Source organism: Coloeus monedula (assembly GCF_965178545.1).
Source record: "Coloeus monedula genome assembly, chromosome: 4".
In the NCBI taxonomy this organism is placed as follows: Eukaryota; Metazoa; Chordata; class Aves; order Passeriformes; family Corvidae; genus Coloeus; species Coloeus monedula.
In genome coordinates this window covers 24,905,417-24,929,859 of record NC_138784.1, presented here as the reverse complement: position 1 = coordinate 24,929,859, position 24,443 = coordinate 24,905,417, and the positions used below count along the sequence as shown (strand labels likewise).

General features: G+C 52.5%; 1 protein-coding gene across 1 annotated transcript; it reads right to left on the bottom strand.

Annotated features, from left to right (window-relative positions):
• Positions 1 to 921: 921 nt before the first annotated feature.
• MICALL1 (MICAL like 1) lies at positions 922 to 21,521 on the bottom strand. The gene is made up of 16 exons (XM_082279944.1): positions 21,335 to 21,521; positions 15,206 to 15,254; positions 13,047 to 13,188; positions 11,828 to 11,931; positions 11,004 to 11,140; positions 8,201 to 8,781; positions 7,592 to 7,655; positions 6,529 to 6,914; positions 5,786 to 6,264; positions 5,185 to 5,319; positions 4,735 to 4,861; positions 4,289 to 4,379; positions 3,840 to 3,913; positions 3,345 to 3,459; positions 2,965 to 3,011; positions 922 to 2,661 (listed from the first exon to the last, which is right to left on the bottom strand). Exons 1-16 carry the CDS (start codon positions 21,478 to 21,480, stop codon positions 2,540 to 2,542), a joined length of 2,799 nt encoding a protein of 932 aa, XP_082136070.1. The 5' UTR covers positions 21,481 to 21,521; the 3' UTR covers positions 922 to 2,539.
• Between the last annotated feature and the right edge of the window lie 2,922 nt (positions 21,522 to 24,443).

Below are 24,443 nucleotides of genomic sequence, written 5' to 3'. Positions count from 1 at the left end.
TCTTCCCAGACTCTCAGCATCGAAGGCTGGTCTGTGTCTGTTTCCAAAGAGGGGGCAGCACCATCTGTTGCCTGAAACTAGAAGGCAGGACCAATTTGTACATAAACAGCAGCAGAAGTTGTAAAATCCTTCCCACACGCTGGATCCCTTCTTGCTCAATAATATTAAAGACATAAAAACACATAGCAACAGCTACCAAAACATGACAAAGTAGAGCCTTCTTTTGCCTATGCAGTGCCTCAGAGTACAGCAATCCATCCACAGAAATGTCATTCTTTCTCATCTACCCAGAGGTGAAGGTTTCTCATGACAGCATGATGGTAACACACGCTGCCACCCACACCTGTAACCTTCTCACTCCTGGCCCTGTGACTCTGGGAATGTCACTGCAGGAAGATGCAACAGCATGGCCTTGCACGATCACGAGCCCCTGGCATTGCTGCAGGTCACTGTGACTGCGACCTGCAGCATCAGCAAACCTCTGGTGGCAGCCCCATGGGGGAGGGGCTCCAAGGGGCTGTGCCAAGCAGGGACAGGGGATTTCAGCCCAGTGCCTGCTGCTCTTTGCTGTGGGCTTGCTGTGATTTTTTGGTTCCCGAAAGCATGGTATGCAGAATAGCCACTCTATTCCCACAGAGACTGGAAATGGCTGTTTGTTCACCTCCTACATACCTGCACCTCTGTCCTCCAGCAGGCTGAAGCACGATGCCCTGCTTTTCCTATGCAAATCCCAGCATAAAGTCCAGTTTCTGATTTCCTTTAGATCCCATCCTCTGCTTCCTAGCAATTCTCAGCCACTTTCCAAAGCCAGGCAGCATGCCCTGGCCCTGGGACAGCACGAGTGCACAAAGGAGCCAGAAACCTAGTCCAGAATCATTTTTTAAATCCAATGTTTCTTTTATTTCTGTTCAGGTGAATGGAAGTCATGGAGTTAGTACAGTATAATTTACAAATCAAACTTCTGACTGGGCGCAGGGCCAAGCGGTGTCAGGCTGCAGCGATCCCAATGGCCTTTGGCAACAGTGATGTGACAGCAGGCTCTAAAGCAGACTTGTTTCTCCTTGGAGAAGGGTTGTGCTTTGGGATCTCCCCTCCCCTACCACTGCTCATCAGCCCGCTATGGTGGGGGTGAGATGGCATTACCAGCGCAGGGCTGAGCTGGCCAACTCCAGCCATGGGGGCCACGCTGGGACTGAGGAGGGGCTCGGGTCCCTCTGGTTTTGGGAAATGAGGATCCCTCTCCAGAATGCTACACCAGCCACCTTGCAAGGCACTGCTCTGAGAGCATTTTGGCTAAAGCCTGTTGGGTTTTTAGAAGAGACTGCAGCAGATGGCTCAGGGCTGGTTATGTCTAATTTGCTAATGGCATGATGAACAGCTGACCAACCAAACACCCATGAAACTCTAATTCAGACTGATCCAATAGTTCAATAAATAACTTGGAAGAGAAGGCAGGAAACAAAAATGGAAGGAAGAAGGGATGGTTGGAAGAACACCACCCCCCCCATTCCTTCCTCTGATGTATACACACGCACACACATGACAAATAAAATAAGGGGTTTAAAGTTTTAGGATGGGTTTGAATTCATCTAGTAAAGGAGGTGTAAAAAATAACCAGTCACATCTGCACACTTACAAAGTATACACAGATGAAGCTGGGTGAAGGTCAGTTGTGACTGCGCCTCTCTCCCCTGCCGCTCAAGGGTGGCACTGGTGAGCAGGGACACAATTTTAGTGTCCCTTGCCGGCACTGAGTCAATCTTGAGCTTTTCTGCCCTTGCTTGGAAAAGGAACAGGTCCTCCCTCCCCAGGAAGGCAGCAGAGTCAGCAGTGTTTAGCAGCAGTGGGGTTCCTGAGTAGGGCACGTGAGCTACGTCCTAGCAGCCGTATGCCGTCCCCTTGGGTCCTCTCAGCCTTGGGACGGAGCCCACCCACCCCTGGCACTCGAGGGAGGGGACAGCTCAAAATAAATAGGGCACCAGTTGTTTTTTTGGCTATGGCTCTAGAGCCTGGTGATGCAGGAGTATTTTCTTAACCTTTTAGTTTAGGCCAGTAAAACCCAAAGGATCCTGATTCTAATGTCAGTTTTCTCCTGAAGTTAAAAATGGGACAGAAAAGGGACAAGAGTGGGCAGGCAGGGAGGGACAGGGAAGCCCACTCCCCTCCTGGCAGAAGTCAGAGGCACGTGGAACTGTCACAGTTAGAGCGGGAGAAGGGACAGGGTGCAGTTAGTGCAAGTTTTCCCACAATTGCAAAACTCCTTCGCTTGTTCTCAGTTAATGACAATTGGGTAACATATCTGAAAAGCAAATCCATCTTCTCCCCACCTCGTTGACAAGGCTTCATGGAGGGGATGGCCGTGCTCCCCCAGAGCCTCGGGAAGGGGAGGGCTTTGGTCATTCTCACCCACTCTGGGCTGAGGGCTAGCATCTCCCTGGGGTGGCAGCTCCGGTGCCTGGGGAGGGAGCAGGGGGAGAGGCAAACCAGGGCCAGGGAGAGGTGAGTCGGGGTTCCCTCCCACTGCTGGTGTTCCCCTGCTCTAGCTTTTCTCCTTGGGTGACTTGCTCTTGGAGTCATGCTTGTTGCCCAGCAGCTTAAGCACCTTCATGGGCTTGAATTTGCCTTTCTTCTTGCTCTCGGTCTCCGCTTCCTTGTGAAATTCTGGGGTTGCAAAGGGAAGTTGTTACTGTGGGATGTCAATAGTTGTACAGACACACTCACGACAATGGGCAAGGGTGAGAGCCATGAATCAAAGCCCTCCACTGCAGGCACACTTTCTCTGGTAACAGGGGTGTGCAGCACAACTGTGCCTCTAACTTTATTGTCCCTACAGGAAAGTCTCCCCAGGCTACACAGAGTAGATTCAATCTCTCCTGCACACAATTTCACTAATGGCTCGTGCTGCCCCTTACTGGGGTCAGCAGTGAAAACATCACTCCAAAAAGCTTCCCGTTTGTTTCTTACCTTTCCTTTTAATCATGGCTTCCAACATTTTATCCTCCTCCTCTTCTCTGAAAGAAAGAATGGGAGAGAGGTCAGGAATTCAGCCCTGAAAACAGCTGCTGCATTGTTTAAGGCTAGAGAGCCTCCTACTTAGACCCACAGAGGGGCAGATCCATCACTGTCTTGTGAGCATTTGCAACCAGCAGGATAAATCCCACATGCTGCACGTGCTGTCCTGTCTTTCCCACACAAGGCATTCAAAGAGACAAGGATTGGGAAGCCTGAGAAAGACATCAGCAATATGGATATCTTGGGACATCCCCACAAGGCGCTCATGTGGCACTGAGTCAGACAGGCTATGCTTTTCCCTTCTCCCCCAGCCCACCCCACTCCTCACTTACCTCTGCCGGTCTTCATCCAGGCAATTCACAATGGCGTTCCTCTGCTCAATGATGGTCACCAGCTCCTGCATCAGCACCTTCTCCCTCCCTCGGTCCTCATCGGTCCAGTCCTTCTCTACCCAGCCAAACCCCAAGAAAGGACAGACAATTACATGGCTGAAGGACCTCCAGCACAATCCCTTCTACCCTGGCACACTGAAGGGCTGGTTGGGCTAGCACTGCTGTGGGGACAGAGCCCTGCATGTGGCATTCCATGGGAACAAAAGAAGCATGTCCCTGCACAAGGCTGGGACACGCACTGAGATGGGACAGAGACTCTAAAGCCAGCTGGTTGCACTGGAATCCCTACAGATCTGCCTCTCTTCACCTGAGACCCACCTGGAAAGAGAGCAGATGATGCCCAGGGAAAAAATGGTCCTTGTGGGTCCCTTCCAACTCAGGATATTCTATGATTCTATGAAAAAAGGAGTAAGCACAGCCAGAGCGGTGCTTTACCTGGCTTGTTGAGGAGGCACCGCAGTTCATACTCCACATCTGACTGCCGCTGCTCCAGGTTCTGCTGCTTGAAGCTGCAAAGGAAGGGGGAACTGTTGGGAAGAACTGCAAGGCTCCGGAGAGGTGGAACATTATCCCAAAGTACAGGGTGAGCTCAGAAAGAACCATCAAGATGCTGATCTTGTCCTGTACAGCCAGGGAGCCAAGGACCAGTAAGGACCAGCCCTGGCTGCTCAAGGCCTTCCTGGAGTAGAGGCTGCAGGGGCTCTGGTGACATGCTGTGGGTCAGTTCTCAGTGCATTTGGACAGATTTGCTTGCCCTTACTCCCTCCCTTTTCTAGGCAAAGAGGCCCTGTCAGGATCTCCCCTGGAAGCACTATTTCAGGAGGGCTGAGAAAGAGCTCCCCAAGAGAGTGTCAGTGCCTCTGCACACGCCTGCACACACTTACATGTAGATGAGCTCCGACTCATGGCGCACCAGCATGTGCTTCTCATGGATGAGTTTGAACCAGTCCACAAGCAGGCTGTCCTCAGGGTTGTCTGCCAAGCAAAGGGACAATTCAGAGCCATTCCCAGCCCTGGTGGATCCCATCACCCTGCAGTAGCCTGGGCTCTGCCAAGCCAGGGAAGGGGCACTGTGCTAGAGCCAACCCAACCTCAGCCTATTTCTGAGTCTCAGAGAGACCCTGTCTCTTCTCCAACCTGTTTCCATTCTAGGGACATCTCCATGTTCAGGGTATGGTTGTGACCAATCTTGGAGGCCAGCACAGCCTCTGGTGCTCTTCCAACCCCAGCATCGGCAGGGAGGAAGTCACTGTTGCTATCTCCTTGCTGGAGAGAGGGCAGCCCCAGAGTCAGTCCTGCCCCACACCCACAGACAGCCTACTCCACATACCATTCTCAGCACTGCGAAGTTTTTCCTCCAAGGCCACCCCACGGTGCTCCAGCTCGTCCAGCTGATGCTCAATGGCATCCATCTCCCCATAGATGTCTTCCTCGGGGATATACTGATCTGTCTGCACCTGCAAAACCATAAATCAGACACTTTCATTACCACTAGACTCCAGTTTCCAGGGGTAACCCAAAGGTAACACTAACAAGGGCAGGGGGACAACAGAATATTGCATCTAAGTGTGGATCTGAAATCCCCACCCCACTCTGGAACAAAGGAAGACCATGGTGCTTTCATGAACAGGGTGTAGCCTACAGGCCCTCCTCCCCAGCCACAGCCAGCTGCTGCAATCCCTGCCCACACATGCATCAGCAGGGTGCCTGCAGACTGCTACAGCTCTGGGGGATAGCACAGAGCCGGCTTTTCCCTCCTTGCTCCCGAGGGCTCTTTTACCTTGCGTTTGATCAGTGGGAAGCCGTGGCCCGGTGCTGGAGGACGCACAGGCTTGGAGCCCTTGGGAGGTTTCTTTGCCGAGGGGGAGGCAGCAGGGGATGGCTTCCGATTGAAGGGGTTCTCTTTGCAGGAGGACTGGAGAGGGTGGACAAAAGCAGATACATGAGCATCCAGGGAAGGGAAGGGATCCCAACAGGTGGGGATGAACAGACAGGGCAGCAGTAAGGTTTGTCCTGCCCCACACACTCCTAAAGGAGGAACACAGCACTCATCTCCACAAGCACCTAATCAAAAAAACAGCCGTGCTCCTATTTAGCGTGTTTCCCTGCTTCTCTCTCACAAGCATGCTGAAATATTTTCCTTCGTGGTTCCCTTCCCATTTGCTCAGACTACACGACATCCTGCCTCTTCTCTAGCACATGGAGTAGGCAGAGTACAAGCAGAGCCACCATTTAACACAGCCCTGAAGCTTGCTTTCAGGGGGTCACACACACCACACCTACCAAAGGAGCAAGCCTGGACTCACATTCCCCCTGTGACTGAGTGATGGACAGGGAAGAAAAGCCCTGTGATCTGGATGGGAGGAAGCTCATCATCTCACCTTCAGCTGTGGTTTGGGTGAGGAAGATGTCTTGGGGCTCCCAGCACCCCCATCTGAAGCCAAGAGGATGGGTGTAGGGCTAGCCCCAGCCGGAGGCTTGGGAGGCAGCCGACTGGGGCTGGTCTTTAGGCTGCCTGTGGAGATGCTCCTGCTGGTGTGCAGGGTGCTGGGCTGTGTCTCCCCACTGAGGCTGGCCAGCTCGCTGGAGGAGGAGAAGGAGGAGTTGGTGGAGAGGCTGGCTGGGACAGCAGGGCTTTCACTGGAAGAGACGCTGGCCAGCGGTGCATCGGCGCTGGAAGTCTTGGTGGCTGTTGGCATGTGCACAGTGGGCTCGGAGGAGCTTTTGGGCACTGAGGCCTCATCGGTGTCTCCCAGCACCTTGGCTGAATTCTCAGAGTTGATGCTCTCGAGGCTGAGGGCTGGAGACGGGGTGGAGGATGATGGCTCAGAGTGTGACAGCCTGGAGATGGGGTGGTGGGCTGCAAAGCAAAGGGAGAGCTCAGGGAGGAATGAAGGGACAGCCAGGAGAGAAGGGGCGGGTGGCGTACACTGGAGACAGAAGACAGCGCAGTCTTGCTTGCAAATGCTGTACTCCAGTGGGTAGAGGGGACATGGCTAATGCAACCATCACTGCATAAAGGCCTGGCCTGCCAGGGTGATGCAGAGGCACCTGGGAAGGGGGAATCTCCATGGGGATGCACAGGGGCTGCAGAAGAAGGATAAAGGAGCAGGAGGAAGCTCACCTAGCGGGGAAGCATTGGGGGCTCGTGGAGCTGGCCGCTTCTTTGCCTTTGGACTGCTGGTGGGAGTGATGCCATACCAGGGGTGAAGAGGCTTGGCAGCAGTCTCACTCTGCTCCTGCTCAGGTGTGCTCTTTTGGGCATCAGCACTTTCCACCTCCTCCTCATCATCTTCCTCAAAGGGGTTGTATGGTTTGGGCTCTGTGGCATCAGACCTGCTCTCTTCACTCCTGGCTTTCCCCACCTCTTCCCCATCCTCCTCCTCTGAAGTCCTGCTTGGAGTATCATGGCTGTTGCCTGGGGGAGGAGGAGGTGCTGGCTTCTTCTTGGGCTCTGCTTGCACTAAGGCCATCCATGGTGGGTCCTTGGCTCTTGCAGCAGCTCCACCACTGGTAGGAGAGAAAGAGAAATTGAGGTGGCAGAGGCAAGGTGAGGTGGCGAGGCACTGGAGGGGAACTTAGCCCTTGGGGGAAAGGAAGCATGGAGCAGGATGTCTCCCATGCAGAAGCAGCTTTCTCATCCAAGGATGGCCCTAGGCTTCCCCAGACACAGTGTCTCCCTCTCTGTGAGAAAACCTATGGGCCTTAGGGAAACACAGCCTGCCTGACTTGCCTGCTGGGCCCAGTGTTTTGGTGTCTGAATATTACAGCTTCCATCTGCTAAGCAGTGGTAAAGGTTGAGCTTTATGGGCATAGCTGATCTTCCCTGCCCAACACCTTCCCCAGGACAAACCCTCCACAAGGCAGACAAGTGTCCCCTTCTCAGCACCCACAAGCAGGGCCATTTCAGCAGGCATTTGGTAATTTGCCTGTGCCACAGAAACACCTTTCTAAAGCTCTCAAACTCTTCACAAACCCTGAGAGACAAATGCCCTGGGAGGTACGGATGAACACTGTCAGCCTGACCGTGCTGGGCTAGCACCTATTAGAAAAGGGACCTGGTCAAAGTCTATGTCCTCCTAAGAGCAGGAGCTGATGGACGTGGGAGAGAAGACCACAGGTGTGCTGTCCCCATAGCCCCACCTTTCTATGGAATTTTCAGGTGATCTGCAAACAGAGGGACGTACCGATCAGAGGAGCAGGGTCTCCCTCGAGGTTTTGGGACAGGGGGGCTGGGTTCAGGTACCCGACCTAGAAAGACACAGGGTCAGACTGTCACAACACCAAAATAACATGAAGAAAGAGGTTAAACCAACATGAGGCACCTCTTAGATATCTTCTCACAGGAAGGTGGCTATTCTCACTCACTGAAGACCTCATGGCATTTCTCCCACAGTTGATGCAGCCAGCTAACCCCAAACATCCCCTCTGCCTGTTTACCCCCTCTTCAACCTGGGAGCTGCACCTGGAGAACTGACATGCCCCTCTGTCCCCACACCTGCAAACTCCTCTAGCTCTCCCATCTTCCCTCCACACTGGCAGCAACCTTTGGAGAGCTCTGGAGAAATACAAGGGATCAGACAGGCAGGAAAGCTAGTACAGCTCTCCTCACTACGGGGATGGCTGGCAATTGCTGGCAATCAAAGCCAGCCTGAGTGTCTGAGCCCAAGATTTATTTGGAGGCAGATAGGAATGTCAGGCTTCAGAAAAGGAAGGGAACTCATCCAACCTGCAGCCAACCACCTTGGCCGCTGAGGATGTGGAGGGTAACCCCTGCCACCACTGTGCCCTCTTACCGTTCACCATGCCGGGCCCACACTCGCTGCCCTCACCCTGCAGTGTGGACCTGGGCCGGGGGACAGGGTGGGAGGTTGGAGGGGAGAGGGCAGACGTGTCGGTGGCCCTCCTTGGGGCAGGGGTGGGACGTGAGTCTCTGAGCCGTCCATCCAGCGGGCTGGCTTTGTCCTGGGTGAGCCCTGCAGGCTTGCTAGGGATTGGAGGCCTGGGGGGAGTTTGGGAGACAGGTGCCCCACTGCCAGCGTGAGCAGGGGGTGTCGGTGTCTCTGCTTTGCTGGCTGTGCTGTTCTTCTCTGCTGGGCCAGGGAGGCCCTCTGCAGGTGCAGGGGTCTCTGCCATGCTCTCCTGGGAGTCACCATCATCCTTCCCCACCTCTGCTCCTGTGTGGATGGCATCCTCTCCCATGCTGTCAGCCCCAGTCTCAGTTCTTAGCTCTGGTGACTGTCGGTCTGGGCTGGGCCTCCTCTCTGCCTTCCCGCTCATGGCCAATTTACCACGATGCTGTGTGCAGACAAAAGTCCCCGCCTCTGACCCAGGCTTGTATGACCCTGGGAGCAGCATGCTGGAGCATTCCTTACACCTGCCAATGAGAAGAGAGAGCACCATGAGATGGGGAATGCCATCCTACCCTTCCCGGAAGGTAACACACCTGGAAGACCCTTGTAGGGACACGGAGTTAGTCCTCAACCCTGCTCCTAAATCCTAGAGTGCTCTTGGGGAAGTCATTCAGGAAAGAAGAGAAGTAGAGAAATGTCACCAGGCCACTGTAGGAACCCATGGCAAGTTCACAACTCAAATACTGCATGCCTTTGGGTTCTTCCTTCATCTCAGAAAGGACTTAATAGATGTGGAAGGGTGACAGTTGGTATCGGGATATGGTGTTGTTTCCAGACTTGGAATGGGGAGAGGGATCAACCATTCACAGACATGAAACAATGAATATCAGCTGGAATTAGGAAGCAATTGGTTCAGAACTGGCACAGGAAGGCTATGGGCTGCCTTGTGGGGGCTAATGGTCCAGGCAGGTTAAAGAACTGTCAGGCACATTTGTTTGTAAAACAACACCCTCAGCTCTGATTATTAAATAAATTGACATAAAATCCAACTCAGGAAATTACTACATTAGAGGCTTCCAGAGTATTCAGGAGAAGCAGCACACAAGCCTGGCCTGGTCTCATGCTCAGCCTCAGTGATGCTGACCATGGCATCCAGCTGGGCCACAGCATTTGGCTGGAAGGACAAGGGCATTATGCAGCAGGGCCATTCTTACTCTCTGAAATGGGGCTAATAGCTTCCCTGTCCTTCATTGTCTGCCACATCTTGGATCATCCACTCTTCCCCCACTGAGCCTCTGAACGCTTCCTAATGAAGCCCTCCGGGTGCAAGCGTGATACAAAGCACTGGCAACCAAGTCAGTCCTTCTCCACCTGGGAAGGGAGGTGGATAGCAGACATGAAAGACAGCCAAAGGCAAGGGGCTGATCAAGCACTCCCATGAAAACCAAGCTTGTTCCTTCTTGTCTGAATACCTGGTGCTTGCAGCAGCTGGCTGCCCTACGCTGCCAGCAGATAATTTTGGCAAGGAATTCTGCTCTGGGCATCCAGTTGACTGGGATTTCCTTAGAAATGGAGAGCAGAAGTGTGAGGACATAGGGACTCTAGAGAGTCCCTATAAAATGAAGATGTGGAAAGCTCAGAAAAGGGGAGAAGGCAGTTTGCTTTGGGTTTAACTCCATCAGCCCACGGGAACCACTGCCACAGGACTTTTCCGACCAAACACCGTCCATGAATCAGCACAGGAGAAAAAAAACAAAACAGAAATAGACAAGAAGAGAATCAGGAGGCAAAACATTTGGGATAAAATTACAGGGATCTCCCTGCTCAATCTGAAGGGCCATTAGCTGTGGCATGGCAGACATGGCCCCTCTCCTATTCCTGGCCCATGAGGACAGTGGGAATGCTGCACCTGCACTCAAAAACTCCTGCTTTTGCCCCAGCTGCAGATGGGAAGCCTGAATGGCCCCAGCTCAGCTCTCCCCCTGAGATGCCGTTTCTACGGCACATCCCCAACTGGCTTAGGCAGGTGAATGAGGCCTCCCACATCTTCCCAGTGGCTCGATGTTTCTGTCCTCAGAGGCCAACTCCTGTCCTGTGGCCCATGGGAGAGATCTCATTCTTTCATCATCAGAGCAGGGAAAGCAAAGTGAAATGATTTCACAGGTGCTGCAGGTAAGGACCTGCACTCAGGGAGTAACCACAGAGCTGCTGACATGTAAACCCTCACTCCTGAGTTTGTTAACAGTCTGCAGCTCTCCACATGCTCCCTGGGAGCTCAGCACCACCCAGGCAGCATGGAAGCCTGTATATCCAGTTGAGGATGTGGACTGTAGGTGGAAGGAGGTCTGCAGGATGATGTCATGGCTTAGACCTCATTGGAAGGTGGGAAGGTGAAGGGGGGCTGGTCCTGGGTAAGCAGGTCATAAAGAGGCAGAGCATCCTTGTTTATGGAGGTGGGAGAAGCTCAAGAGGCTGGGATTCCAAGTAAGTGAAGTGGGAAAGCACAAGTCAGCAAGGGAGGCAGTGAGTAGGGTAGGAATGGAGCACAGGGACCCAACAGGCTAGTCAGACCTCTGGGACAGGGGGCTGGCAGGAAAACGGAACATCTTCACTCTCTTTTCAAGCACTGCTGTTCGCGTTCCATGCTGCCCAGGGATGCAGACACTCAAAGATGGGGTGCAGCTGGCCACAGCCCCCCAGCCTGTCGAGGAGAGAGGCCGCCCCAGCAGGCCTGGCCACCACATACCTGAAGCACTGGCGGTGGTAGAGCTTGCCCTCAGCCAGGTAGCGCTGCACCAGGTGGACGTGCTGCTGGCAGGCTGCGCAGGTGCTGCTGAGCGCGCTGCGCTGGGACCGCTCCGAGGGCTCCGAGGGGGCATCCTCCTGGGACACAGCACACAAGCAGCTCAGGATGGGGGCCATGAGCTGCTCCCCAGACCATGGATTCTCCAGAGCAGCTGCTCCCTGTGCAAGGCCCATCGCTGAGGGCTCGTGGCACAGCTCAGGGGCTGACCTCAGGGGCTGACAATGCACAGAACAGCTGCCCTCAAGCCCAGGCACAGGCAGGCTGCCTCTTCCCAAATTAGAAGGGGCCACTCCAAAAGGTGCCTTGCCCCTATCTACAGCGGAAAGGCTGTGGAAGGGACTAATCTACACCCCATGCATCAGGGTTCTGCAAGACATTGGAAAAGGTTCTATCCCAGACAACTGCTAAAACCTGAAATAAAGGGCATCTTTTCTGCCCTTCTAGTCCCCATTCCTGCTCTTTCCGCATCTACAGGGTTATCCCCACATAGGAAGGAGAGTGTTTGTACCCTGGGTGGTTCAAGGAACCATCCAGCACCAATCTGCCCACCCTCTTGCCTGCTATGGACAAATTACAGTCCAACAACGACTCTCTCAGCTGGATCCCGCAAGGAAACAAAATCTCAAACACCCCTCACACCCAAAATACACAGGCAGGCCCCTGCAGTGATCCATGGCTCTGTGACAGGCTTTTTCCCATCTCCTCACCCACAGTGCAGGGGTTACCACTGCCTCAGTCTGGCTTTGAATTAAGAAATTGGGTACCTGTGGTCCTGAAGGACTCTCAGCTGCAGCCACAGGCGTCTTGTGGGACAGCACAGGAGGAGAGGAGGCCGCAGTTGGGCGCTTCATAGGCAGAGGGACGCTGGCTGGAGGCAAGAGGGAAGGAGGATCAGGCATGGAGAGAAGTGTGACTCACACCACCCATGTGTGGGAAGGGGAGGGGAAAAAAAGTAAAATCATCCAGCCTTGTGACATAGGATGAGACCTGCCGCTCCCAACACTTCAGTGCTTATTTTAGGTGGAAGAGACAAACACAATCTAATAATGGGTCAGCTGTGAGGCTGCCAGAGAGCCTGGCCTGCTGTGGATCCCCTTCTGTGGCCCAGGGATACCAGCCTCCCACTGTGATTTTATTTACTCATCAAATGCTACTTGGCTTCCTTGTAATCGACTCACTAAGCAACGCTCAAAGCCCAGAGCAGCTGGGGTAGCTGCTGATGTATTGTTGTGACCCACTGGGCCCCAGGGCTTCCAGGCTGTCAGCAGGTCTGTGAAGCATCTCTTGCTGTCAGGGCTGGAACTCACACACCAGTCCCCAGCGGGACTCCTTGGCTGGGAGACCAGCATCCCTGGAGAAGCACATACAAGTGGAAGAGATTTATCTGATGTTGAGGCTACAGAGTGGAACAGGAGACCTGGAGCCCTCATCTCCATCCAGCCAAAGGATGCTTGGGAAGAGCTGTCTCAGAGGACTCAGCTCAGGCTGCAGTTGTAGGCACAGACAAGCTGATTTGAAACACTCCACCCTGGCCCCACTCTCTCTGTCCTCCAGTCACTTTACATGTACCTATGTGACAAAAATTAGCTGTGGTAGGCGGGCTCCTATCTAGCTTTCTCCTATTTTAGCAGGCTAGAGCAAATCACAAAGGGTTCTGGTGAGCACCAGGGGTGGTGGCCCAACCCAAGCTGGCAGGAATGCAGTGCAGGGGGAGGAGAAAGGCGTTCCTTCTTCCACAGCCTGAGCTGTTACATCACTCCCCATGTCTTGTGAAACCTCACCCCAATGCACTCTCTCTTTCAGGCCTTCCTCAGGGGCACCAGCAAGATGCAGGAGAGGCGGGTGCTGCCTGCTCCTCTCCTCTTCCCCACAAACACACACAGCTCCCAGTTGCCACAGGAAGGAGGAAGCACAGGGTGATGTTGGGTTTCCTGTACTCAAACAGGGCCAAACTGGAAGCCAGAAGGGTGGGAGGACACTCACCTTGGCTGGGGTTGTTGAAATGGTTGTAGTACTGAGACACGTAAGTCATGATGCTGAGGCAGTCGGGGACTTTCATGGAGACCATATCATTGGGATCTAGCAGGGCTGGGATGCCCAGCTCCCGCTCTGCCAACTCAAAGGCCTGCAGGAACAGCACAGAGGCATTTAGGAAAGAAAACTGATGCATAGCATCCCTGATGGACAGAGGCTTCCAGACATACTGCTTGACTAAAAAAAGTAGCAACAGAAGCGAGGTTCCGTTCAAGTTTTCACTGAAAAAAACCCCAGTGTTCTTTCAACTCATGGGGACACCAGCAGTGCCCTCACACAAGAGCCTGGCACAGCCTTGGCTGGCACCACGAAGGGGCAAGGGCTGGCACATACTTCCAGTGACACTGAGCTCTACTCAGCAGTGTCCCCAGCCACCCCAAGTGCTCAACCCACAGAAACACTGACTGCCCATCCTTTCATGCTCTGGGGTGGCACACCTTCCCCTCCCACAATCAACAGAGCCATCCTGGCTCAATATCCAGCACCCTGCCATGCACAAGCCAGTACTTTCAGTACTTTTCTGTGTCTCAGCAAGCAGAAATGAGGACACTGTGATAAGAAGCACCCACCTCCTCCAACTGCATACACAGCTCCCCAAAAAGAAGGAATGGAGGAGGGAAAAAGCTGTTTGAGAGTTTCCCACTTAGCAGCATATGTGGATTACTGTCTACACACTGGCCATCCCTCTGCTGAGCCAAGGGCAGTGTACCTACATTGATCTCCCAGGGAGGGAGGTGCAAAGCTATGGCAGGGACTGAAGAGAAGTAAGCCAGGAGGAGACGAGAGTGGTTTGGACACTGAATGGTGAGGTACCAGGTGCACAGATAAAGGTACTGGGTGTGGGTAAAGAGTGGAGGTGCCTAGTCTCTGGGGCATGAGGTGCTGTGCAGGGTGTGAGATACAAAGAAAAGGAATGGAGAAACAAAAGAAAATGGATATTTGCAGTAACTAGGGGTGTAAAAGTGCCCCCCGTGGACATCCTGCTCTGCTCAGCCTGGCTTTAAGCCAGTTGTCTGGACTGAGTCTTGCTGAACACAAGGCTGCAAGCAGCAAGGAGTGAGGAGAGACCCGACCTGAGAGGGCCCTAATAGGACAAGATACCCATTGTGTAGGTCTTGCATGGAAAAAGCTGCTAATGACTGAAAGGGGCCAACTGGTCTAGCAAAGGACATGCCAGGACACAGGTGGAGAGCCCTGGTCCTGTAAATCCCAAATCACAGAATCACAGAATGGCTGGGGTTGAAAGAGACCTCAGAGATCATCTAGTCCAAACCCCTGCTAAAGCAGGTTCACCTAAAAGCAGGTGACACAAAATCACATCCAGCTGGGGTTTGAGTATCTCCAGAGCAAGAAACTCCACTTCCTCTCTGGACAGCCTGGTCCAGTGCTCTGTCACCCTCACAGTAAAAAATGTTTTTCCTCATAATCAGCTGAGGAATTCTTGTATTTCAGTTTGTACCCATTGCCCCTTCTCCTGTTGCTGGGCACCACTGAAAAGTCTGGTCTCATCCTCAACATCTGCCCTTAAGATATTCGTATGTAGCTGTCACCCCAAGACAGTAGCTTAACTCATCTTGGGAAGCTGATGGGTCGTGCCTTTCCACAGACTATCAGATGGAGCCTGAAGCAATGAGGTTTTTCTCTCACTTAAAAAAAAACCAAGGCTGTTGCTGCTCTGTCCTACCACTAGCCCCTTGGGCTCACACCTCCCCATTCCCCACTGCCTGCTTCTGCTACTGGCTCCAGCTGTGCCAAACAGGAAAGGAATATTGCAGACCAGGGTCCAGCATGACCTTCCTCTCTGCCTATGCCTGAAGCAAAACTAGCTTCCTGCTTCCATTGCCTGCAAATCTGGAACAAATGAGGTGAAGAAGATGTTGCACCATTTAAATCTTCACCTGAGATGTTGTCTTGGCAACTATTAGGATAACCAGGCTGGAAGCTGATGTTTCAGATTCCCTTGTTTCCAGAGGAGCTCCTGCCTGTTACTTACAAACAGATTCTTCTTATACCCTCAGCACTGTCACAAATTCCTCCCACTACATGACCTCCATCAAGTCATTCTCACATCACTTCCTCCTTCTGTGCACTGCAGAATGGGGACTTACCAAGCGATTATTCTCATAGACATCATCCTTGGAGAGAGAATCAAAGTCTCTGAAATGAGAAAGCACAAAATAGCCACATGAGGTGCAGAGAAAAAGTGTCCCTATGCCACCACATGCAGATTCCTAGGACAGTCGACCTTACAACAACTCAACACATAAGACCCTAGATAAACAAAACCTTGGCAAAGCAGATTTCAGGTTGTAACAGCACAAGGAAACCAAAGGGAAATTGCAATTAAAAAGAGAAAGCAAGTCCCAAATGGGTGGTGACCAGGAAATTAAAATGTCATTCTTGTCTCTCGTTACCCACTTCTGCCCTTGAGATTAAAGGCTGCAGAAATACCAGGGCCATGTTTCAATTAGCACCACACATGCTGCACCAAAGAGTGCACGACATCACCCCAGATTTGCTTTTCCAAGGCCACTGGCACAACAGTGGAGGATGGGGATACAGATCCCTCACCTCAAGAGAAAGAAGTGACAGATACAGCTCAGGTGGCTCTATGAGGGTCCTTAGACAAACCTCCCTGCACCATCTCAAGGAATTTGGGGTGACACAGAAGATCTTAAACTGCACTTCTGCCCTTGCTTTCCCCCAAACACTCACAGTGCACAACAAACCGACCTTGGCTGCAGCCTTTGGAGCTGAATGCAAGGTGCTCAGGGCACACAGAGGAACCCCAGCAGTCTCCAGCCCAGGGGATTCACTTGTTCCAACTCATTTCCCTTGTTCCCCTGGAGCCCTTTGGGGGGTTCAACCTGGCCACAGGGACTGATTAGCTGCCTTCACCAGGGAAGCAGAGGGCAGAAAGTTAAAGCAGTCTGCAGGCTTTTAACAGAGGGGGAGAAATGCAGGAAGGAGTTAGTTATGGCTTTTGCATGTGCACGTGGGTACAATGTGTGAAAACTGCACTGCTTACAGCTCCTTCCTGCCAAGGATCTCAGCTTTGTTACACAAAAACCCCCTCATGCAGCAGCCTGGTGTGCCTGCTACCTGGGTTCACAGGGGAGGTCGCAGTCCAGAGAGGTCTAGGGTCAAGCAAAGCCACCCCAATGGACCACAGAGAGGTGCCAAAGCTTGGGAGACCAACACAGAAGGACAATTCAGATTAGAGAGGGGAATGCATCCCCCACCCCAAAGATGGTGTGCAGGAACTGGGAGAGATGGCACCACGCACCTGCGGAGAGGGGCTACAGGAACCTCCTTCCTCCATCCCCCTTTGGATTTTATTGCCTTTTCCTGTCACACTGACACGACCCATCCTGGCACCACATGGCAGGGCAGCCAGCCCCTCCTCAAAGCCCCTCAAGCAGCTTTCCCAAAGCTGCAGAGGAAGTCTGTGATGAGCTCAGGAAGGTTTTCCTGGCTACCTACAGCACCATAAAATTACACTTCCTCCGTTCAAAAGCAAGAGGCTGCTGGTGCCATTTCCTCACGACGAGCGAAGCTGCAGCCGCTCGCTGCTGCAGGAGCAAACACAGCACACATGCAGAAAGGTGGGCAGGATTTGCAGCTCTGTTACCTTCCTGAAAGCTCATGTGAATACGTGTACAGAGCTCAGACTGCTCAAAATACCACATCTTTTCCTTCTCTACATGCTGGTGAGCAAAGGTTTCAGCTGCAGCCTTTGCTTTGATGTCAAAACCACTGCCATTTTTGTAATTATAACTAGTCTCCACTGGGAGATGTTTTTTCCCTAAGTTTTTGTTTTGTTTTTGCCTAGGGAAGTCCTTTAACCTTGCAGTATTTTTTTTTTTCCCTTTTAAAGAAAATGCCAACTTGGAACACAGGAGAAGCAATGACAGCAAAGTTATATATCAACTGCCCTCTAAACATTCATGACCTTCATTCTGGATGCCTTCACTTTCAGGATATGGGAGTGGTGCAGCTGGAAGCTCGAAGACTCCTTGGTGGGCTGGGAGAGTATTTTCTGACAGACAAAACATCATGTCCATTCCACTCTGCCCCAGCAAACCAAAGCTGTTTCAGTAAACCAAGGCAACTCCATTAGGAAAAGCAGTTGTCAGCAGAGAGGACGTGAAGCTCAAGAGGTAATGAGGGGTTAGAAAGCAGCAAGGGAATAGCAGATTCTTTTCCACTAATGTAGGATTGCAGACTCTCAGCTTTACCCGAGATGTTGAAGTCCATCAGTACAAGGCCCCAGGGATCAGTTTATTCAGTTCCTCTCCACTGCATTTTCCAGCTCCCTCTCTGACAAGTCAAGCAGGACCACACTGACCTGCATTGCTCCTGACACGAGCACTCCCATATGCCATTTCATCACGTGGCATCCTGTGGCTCCAGGCACGCTCCCAGTACCAATGTGCAAGGAGCGTGGCCACTCAGGCACGGGAAAAATCACTCCAGACACACCCCTTTCCCCTCTATACTGTCTCCTCTGCAGAGAGCCCAGAACTTGCCATCTCGCAATTCTGTGACATGTGGCTGCATGTCACATTATTTCCTCGCCCTGATCTCAGCAGTCTTTCATCCAGCCCTGCTCAGGCTCCTCTCCTGCCAACATACCCATCCAAGGGATTGGATGTAAGAACAGGCAAGACTCTGGCTACCCCAGCGGAACAACTGTCTTGACTCAGCAAACCCCAGCGTTGTACCATATCCTGGAGTAATATTTCTATGCAAATAACATCCCAGGCACTTACCTAATTAGATACATGCAGAGCCACTAAGCACTCCAGGGTTTAGGGCAGCTGCCAGGGAGCACAGCAGATCCAGGGAAGGGGAAAGGGGGAAGGGTGTGCCGTACAGCTAAAACCAGAGCAAATTCCTGGATTCCTCAAATATAAATCATGAGAACTTTAAGGCAGTGCCACATAATAAGCCATTCAGCTTTCCAGGTCTTGTCATGGAAATGCAAGCAGTACATGGGAAGGAACAAACAAGATTTGTGATCCTGCCTGTAACCAAACCCACGGCTCTAGGGACACAAAACAGCATTTCTAAAACAGCTCTCATCTCCTGTTTTCCTCAAGTCTCCATCTCTCCCAGAACTCAAAAGGCATGTGCCGTACTCCTTTATTCTTCTCACCCCTGAATGCCAAGATCCCTCCCTGAGCTCCAGGGAGGCTGTACAGCTTGCGATGCTGAAAGATGCTCTTTGCTTCACTAAGCTGCAGCAAATGCCTTGTAAACACTAATTTCACGCTTCAGATTTCTAGATCACTGAGCAAACAAACTCATTAATCCCCACAGTCCACTGTCAAGTTGGTCTGGATGTTGCCAGTTTAACTGAAAAGGGAAGAGAAGAGATTAAATGTCTCATCTCCAGATCACACAGCCAGCAGCGCAGTCAGAGGCTAAATCCAAGTTTCCCGTTTCCCTGACTGGGACAGCAAGGCCAAGTAAAGTGCCTACAACAGTGGAGTCAGGGATTTTCATCTTCATAGTTCAACACACAGGTCCAACAGGTATGCACTTCATTCTTGGTGGTCACTTCAAGACACCTTTAGCTGGATTCAGTAGACACTGAGGAGTTCCAGTCTACTTCTTTCAAGAAGCCCAAACCTATAGTGTTTCCAAGAGCTCTGCAGGAGTTGCTCCAAAGCTCTCCAGGACAGCCTCCCTCTGATGCCATTTGCCTTATCCCAAGGTGATTGTGTTCAAATCACACAGAAGACTGTCCTCAGTCTCACTTACCCATATGGTCTTTCACGACAGCCTCTTCCTCAACGTGTCCCCTCCCAGCACAGAAGCACAATGGGGGTGCATCCAGGCAGGGCCAGAAAACTGGGACAGGCTGACAGCCACCACAGAGGCAATGCCCAGGGGATCAGGGTGGCAGAGCAGGGGTGTCACACAGGTAGAGAAGAGCTTCAGCTCAGCCCTCATACGGATGTGCCCATTCCTCCCCTCTGCAATCCCAGGGGAAGCCAGCAGGAAGCAGGGAAGCAGCCACGTGCAGAGGAACTTCAGGCAGCAGCGCAGCTGTCCCGTCTGGGCCAGGAGAGCCCCGCACAAAGGAAGACCACACAAGGTCAGAAACGCACTCACAGATCCCTGCCAAGTCCCATTACTGGGCTGACTGAAAGCACTTTAGAAGAAAAGAAGGGCAACCACTTTTCCTCTGCCGTCAGGAGATTTAATGCCTCTGATCCAATCTTCCCACTTCCAAATCGGGACAGGCTGAAGAAGCTGGAATCAGATGAAATGATGCTACTCTCCTGACGGCCGTCTGAAAATCCTTCTACAACATGCCATGTCCTTGTAAGGCCCTGGGCTCTCTCTCTACAATGCAGCTCGTGCAGAGGACCTGTGAAGCACGTAGTTAGGACATCTGCCAGGAGCAGATTTAAGCCCACTGACAACTTAAGAGCAGCAGTCTCTGCTTAATGGGATGGTAAATATGGTTAATGGGAAACCATCAGGTGGTTTTAGTGGTGTTTATCATAAGCTTTTGCTGAACCTCTGCTTTTCAGTTCCCAGTTACTGTGCCATTTACAAAAAAAATTAATAATTGCAAGTGTTCCTGTCCTTAATTTGCCTCTTCCCATCCAGCAGCCTTGAAACCGGGAGCATTTGAGAGGCTCCTTTCTAGCTATTCAGAGCGAGCCACACCACCCAAGAGCTGCAGGACACAAGACGACACAGCTCCTTCAAGACCCAGAGTGATGCAGACACCTCACTCTCAGTCACTCCAGAAGAACATGCTGAGGGTTTTAGGGCAACCACCTGAAACACTGCAGGCAGCAGCTTGGTTTCCAGCCTACCTGCTCCACTTCAGCTTGTACGGACACAGGCCTGTTTCGCCCTCACACGGACACCACTGCTCCACAGTGGAGTCACAGTCAACCCTCTGCCTGACAGAGGTTGCTGTCACAGCAAAAGGCCTTCCTGGGGCCAGCTCAGAAAGGAGAATTTGGTCAATTTGGGCAACCTCAGAGGAAGAACCACCAGTCCCAGAGCAGAAGGTGACAGGGGAGGCATCACCCTTGTCGGCTTTAGGGGCGGGCAAAGGAGCGCGTGCACGCCGGAGGCACAGCGAGGTGGGGCGATGCCTACCTGCACTGCAAGGGCTACCAAGGATTAGAGCAGATGGGCGCCGGATTCCCAGCACCATCGGGGTACACAGGCTTACAGCGGCAGGTCGGGGCAGATTCCTTCCAGCGGCTCAGCCAGTTTCTCCAGCCTGACACTGTGCCCCCAAGCAATCCCAAACTCAGTGTCTGCCTCGTGAAACTCACATTCCCCCTCAGAGACACCCAAGTTGGGGGAGGCTAGAGAGGCTTAACACCCCTACTGGCATTTGCTACCTCCTGCTTTCACTGTGGCACCCATAGAAAACAAGCTAGAAGCAAATGCAAGCAGCAATCTGGTCCAGGCCTCTACAGATTTCAGACTGGCTGCCTCTGGCAGCTGGGAATGTCCCTGTGCAGGGCAGGCCTCTGGTCCTCTCGAAGTGTGAAAGCTCACCTCTTGCTGAGGCAAAACACCCCCACACCCAGATACCAACACCATGTCTCCTCTCTGATAGGCACCGCTCCCATTTGTCCACCTCCATGCTCTCACCAGCCTTAAATCATACGACTTCTGCTAATCCTGACCTTGACAGGTCTGCAGGACCAGGTCAGAAGGTCGTTTGCTGAAACACAGAATGATAGAATGGTTTGGCTTGGACGGGACCTGAAAGATCATCTGGTTCCAACCCTGCTGCTGTGGGCAGGGACACCTTCCACTAGACCAGGTTGCTCAGAGCCCCATCCAACCTGGCTACGAGCACTGCCTGGGAATATAGAATCCTTCATCCCCAGTACCCAACTATTTCTCAACAGCATCTTCTTCACCACGTTCCCTACCAGCACATCAGCACAACGGAGGCACATCCGCTCTCTGAGCCTCTCATGTCCACGCTCAGGGAGCTTCCCTGCCAGCCAGCCTGGAGCCTGGCGCTTCCCACGGCGCCTCCATCCCCCCCAACCCGCTGTGACCCCCCCCCGGGCTCGCTGCTGAGCGGCACAGGCGGCCCAACCCCTCCAGAAAGGGGGGTCTCAGTGGTCCCGCGCCCCAAACCTCCGTGCCCCCCGCTCCTTCCGCCACCGGCGCCCGCGGGCGGCAGCCGGGGCCCCGCGGCGCCCCGTCCGAGCGGCGGGCAAGGCGCGGCCTGCACTCACAGGAGGTCGGGCCGGTGGCGGTGCAGGATGGCGCAGAAGGCCAGTCCGTCGCGGAAGGAGGTGCTGAGGTCGCGGATCTCCACGCCGCGGTAGCCCTCGCACTGCCGGCGGCACCAGGCTTGCAGGGCGCCCCGCGGACCCGACATCGGGGCGGCCGCTCCCACCGACGCCGCCGCCGCCAGCCCGGGGCCGGGCGGGGCCTCCCGGGGCGGGGCTCCCGGGGGCGGGGCTCGGGCACGCCGCGGAAGCTCCCGGGCCCCGGGCTCAGCTCTTCCCGGGGAGCAGGGCGGGATGCTGGGGCGAGCACCCTCTCCCCCAGCTCGGGGAAAGAGTTAGGCCTGAATTCAATTCAAATTCAGCTAGATTAAAAGCCACTAGGCAACCTCATTTCTGGATCCCTCTCAGGCTTAGACAGAGGCTGCTCCAGGCAGAAGCAGTTCTCAGCAGTCCTAGGGGCATAAGCCGTGGCAGCAGAGTACGTGTAGGACGTAGGTGGCTCCCAGGGTAGGCTCAGGGCCAGGGAGAGCTTTGAAGATCAAGACACTTGGAGTCACAGGCAGCGTTTCACAGGAAGCCCTGGAAGAAGCGGAGGAAGAGTGTGATACAATCTCAGGAACCCACAACATCGCGGCGATGGATTGTCACGAGAGCTGGTGTGCATGCTCAGCGTGATGGTTTGACAAGAGGGAGAAAACACACTATTAAAGGCTTCTTTATTTGGCTTAGCATTCTTTTCACCTCCAACAGCTACCTCTGGGGAAGACCAAACCATCGCACTGATGCTGAGCTTATTGCTGCCAGTTCCAAATCTGTAAGAGTCCATTCTCTCCAGTTACTTTGTATGGGCTCTACACTCCTTTTCATGGGTAGCACCCTCTTTCTTCTACTCCATTGTTTCACTCTATCACTCTACAGTCCCAGAACTGTAACAAGTGAAAAGTAAATTCTCTGACTGGTTTGTAGTCTCCCCACTGAGTGGCAGAGCTAAGCTGTGGTGTAAATCACAAGAAAAACTACTCTGTAGCAAAAAAAGGAAGTGAAACATTGTGTCGGCTTTGTAATAACTGAGCTGGCTACTCAGCATCCCCCAGATCTGGCTGACAGCGTTTTCCTGATGTATCCTAAGGGACAGCAGGATGAGGGATGTTTTCTTGACTTTTCCAGGTTCCATAATTACAGTCAGCCCCTTCACAACTGTAGGTCAGAGACAGACACAGAGTACACGACCTTGTACTGTGGTTCCCTCTGACAAAACCATTTTGTCCAGAACCACTTCCACTCACCAAAACCTGCTGCGGCACAGGAGGCTCAAGCTCTAGCCACCCCCACCTCCCTCTGGAGCGCCTCCCCAGCACCAGCGGGGCTCTGTTGATGCTGCTGAACACCCTGCATTCCTCCCGCTTCAAGCAGTGCCAGGCACCGCAGCTCACTGAGCCCATCTTCCCACCCAGTGAGAGCTGCGAGCTCCTCCTGGCTTCGTTCCACCAAGTGCCAGTCCTGCTCAGTTAACCTTCAGCAGTCCCTCAGAGAAGGCACGGAGCCAGGGAGATCAGTGGATGGTCTCTGTGCATCCTTTGGAAGCTGCTCTGGCAGATGGAAACAAAGCAGAAGCATATCCACACACCTGAGAACAGCCTGTAACCGCTGGAGTGTTTCAGATGATACAGATAAGCATTAAAAGTCTGTAATTCCAACATGCCAACTAGATATTAACACCCCAGTAACACACTGGATTCCTTTGCTATGCTCTGAACTAAAATTGATCATGGAGATACTTGCCAGGGTTCTCACATTGTGTATCACATCCATCCACCTGAGCACATGTCCTGGGAAAGATTTAGGCTTTGGATAATAAGAAAGTAGGGCAGTTGCTGTTGACAGCTATGCTTACTGTGCTCCTGTTGGCAAATAAACAGGAGGAAAAGTGCCAGCCCTAAAATCAAAAAGGACCAGATTCTGCTTGATATGAACACAGCTCCCCACGGGCTGCTGCAATGCAGTGGCATCTCAGTCCTCTAATTTCTTAATGATATGGCTGCCTCAAACCCTCCAGAATTTGAGGCAGTGAGCTCCTAGCATCCATAACACTAACTTCTAGCAGCAGCTAGAAGGCCAACAGGAATTGCCCAATTTATCTCACTGTGTTGCCTGTACCCTGCCTGCCTGAGTTACTTAACTTTGATGGGAAACAGAGCTTACTTTTGAGCAGTATCTAGGACACTGGAAACCTGACCCTCCTTCAAACACAGAATATAATCCAACAAAGGCTAATTATTCCCTGTGGCTAAACAGAATCACACACAGAGCCAGACTGGACTGCTAGGACCCCTCTCTCAGTGGAATGAGAGGGAGAGGTACAAAGAGGCAGATGGTGTATCTGAAACACGCTTTGTGTAGCTTTCTATTACACATGCAGGTTTTCCTCTTGCACCTGTTTCTACCACTCAAACACCAAACTATTTAAAGATGGCAAAAGGGAGAGAGGGTGTGGAGGGATGCGATTCATTCTTTGAATTCTCTTCCCCAATACTTCCAGGTCCTTGATTCCCCTTTACGTGACTCATTTTTAACTTTTTTTCCCCCCTCTTTCAAGGCACTGCAAGTTTGCGGCTAGAGAGCAGGGAAAATTTGCATTTAAAGGGTTTTAGTAAATTAAAGGCCCACAGGGAGTTTTCCAGAGAAAATGACCTCAATTAAGGTCCAGGTCTCAGGCATCACTTCTGCTGAAATAAAATACAACCTCCAGCAAGGACATCTCATCAGATGACCAGTTAATATTGGTTCAATGTTTACAGAAATTCTCCCCTCTCCTTTAAAAACATGACAATCCACTTTGGAGCATTTCTACTTCGTAGCAACTAAAATTAAAAAGAGGGGAGGAAAGGCAAAAATGCAACCTTCTAAGAAAGCAACTACAACTCAGGTCTATTCAATGCGTGGGGTAAAAGCTAAAAGGAGTAGTATTAGCTTGTATCTCTTTCCATATCCTGTGAAGACACTGTGGAACAGCTCATTTTCCTCCCGTCAATCAGTTCTGCAGCCTTTCCCGTTTGCTGTGCATGGTGAATGAACAGAGCACCTAAAGAGATCTGCTCCCTATTATTACCTG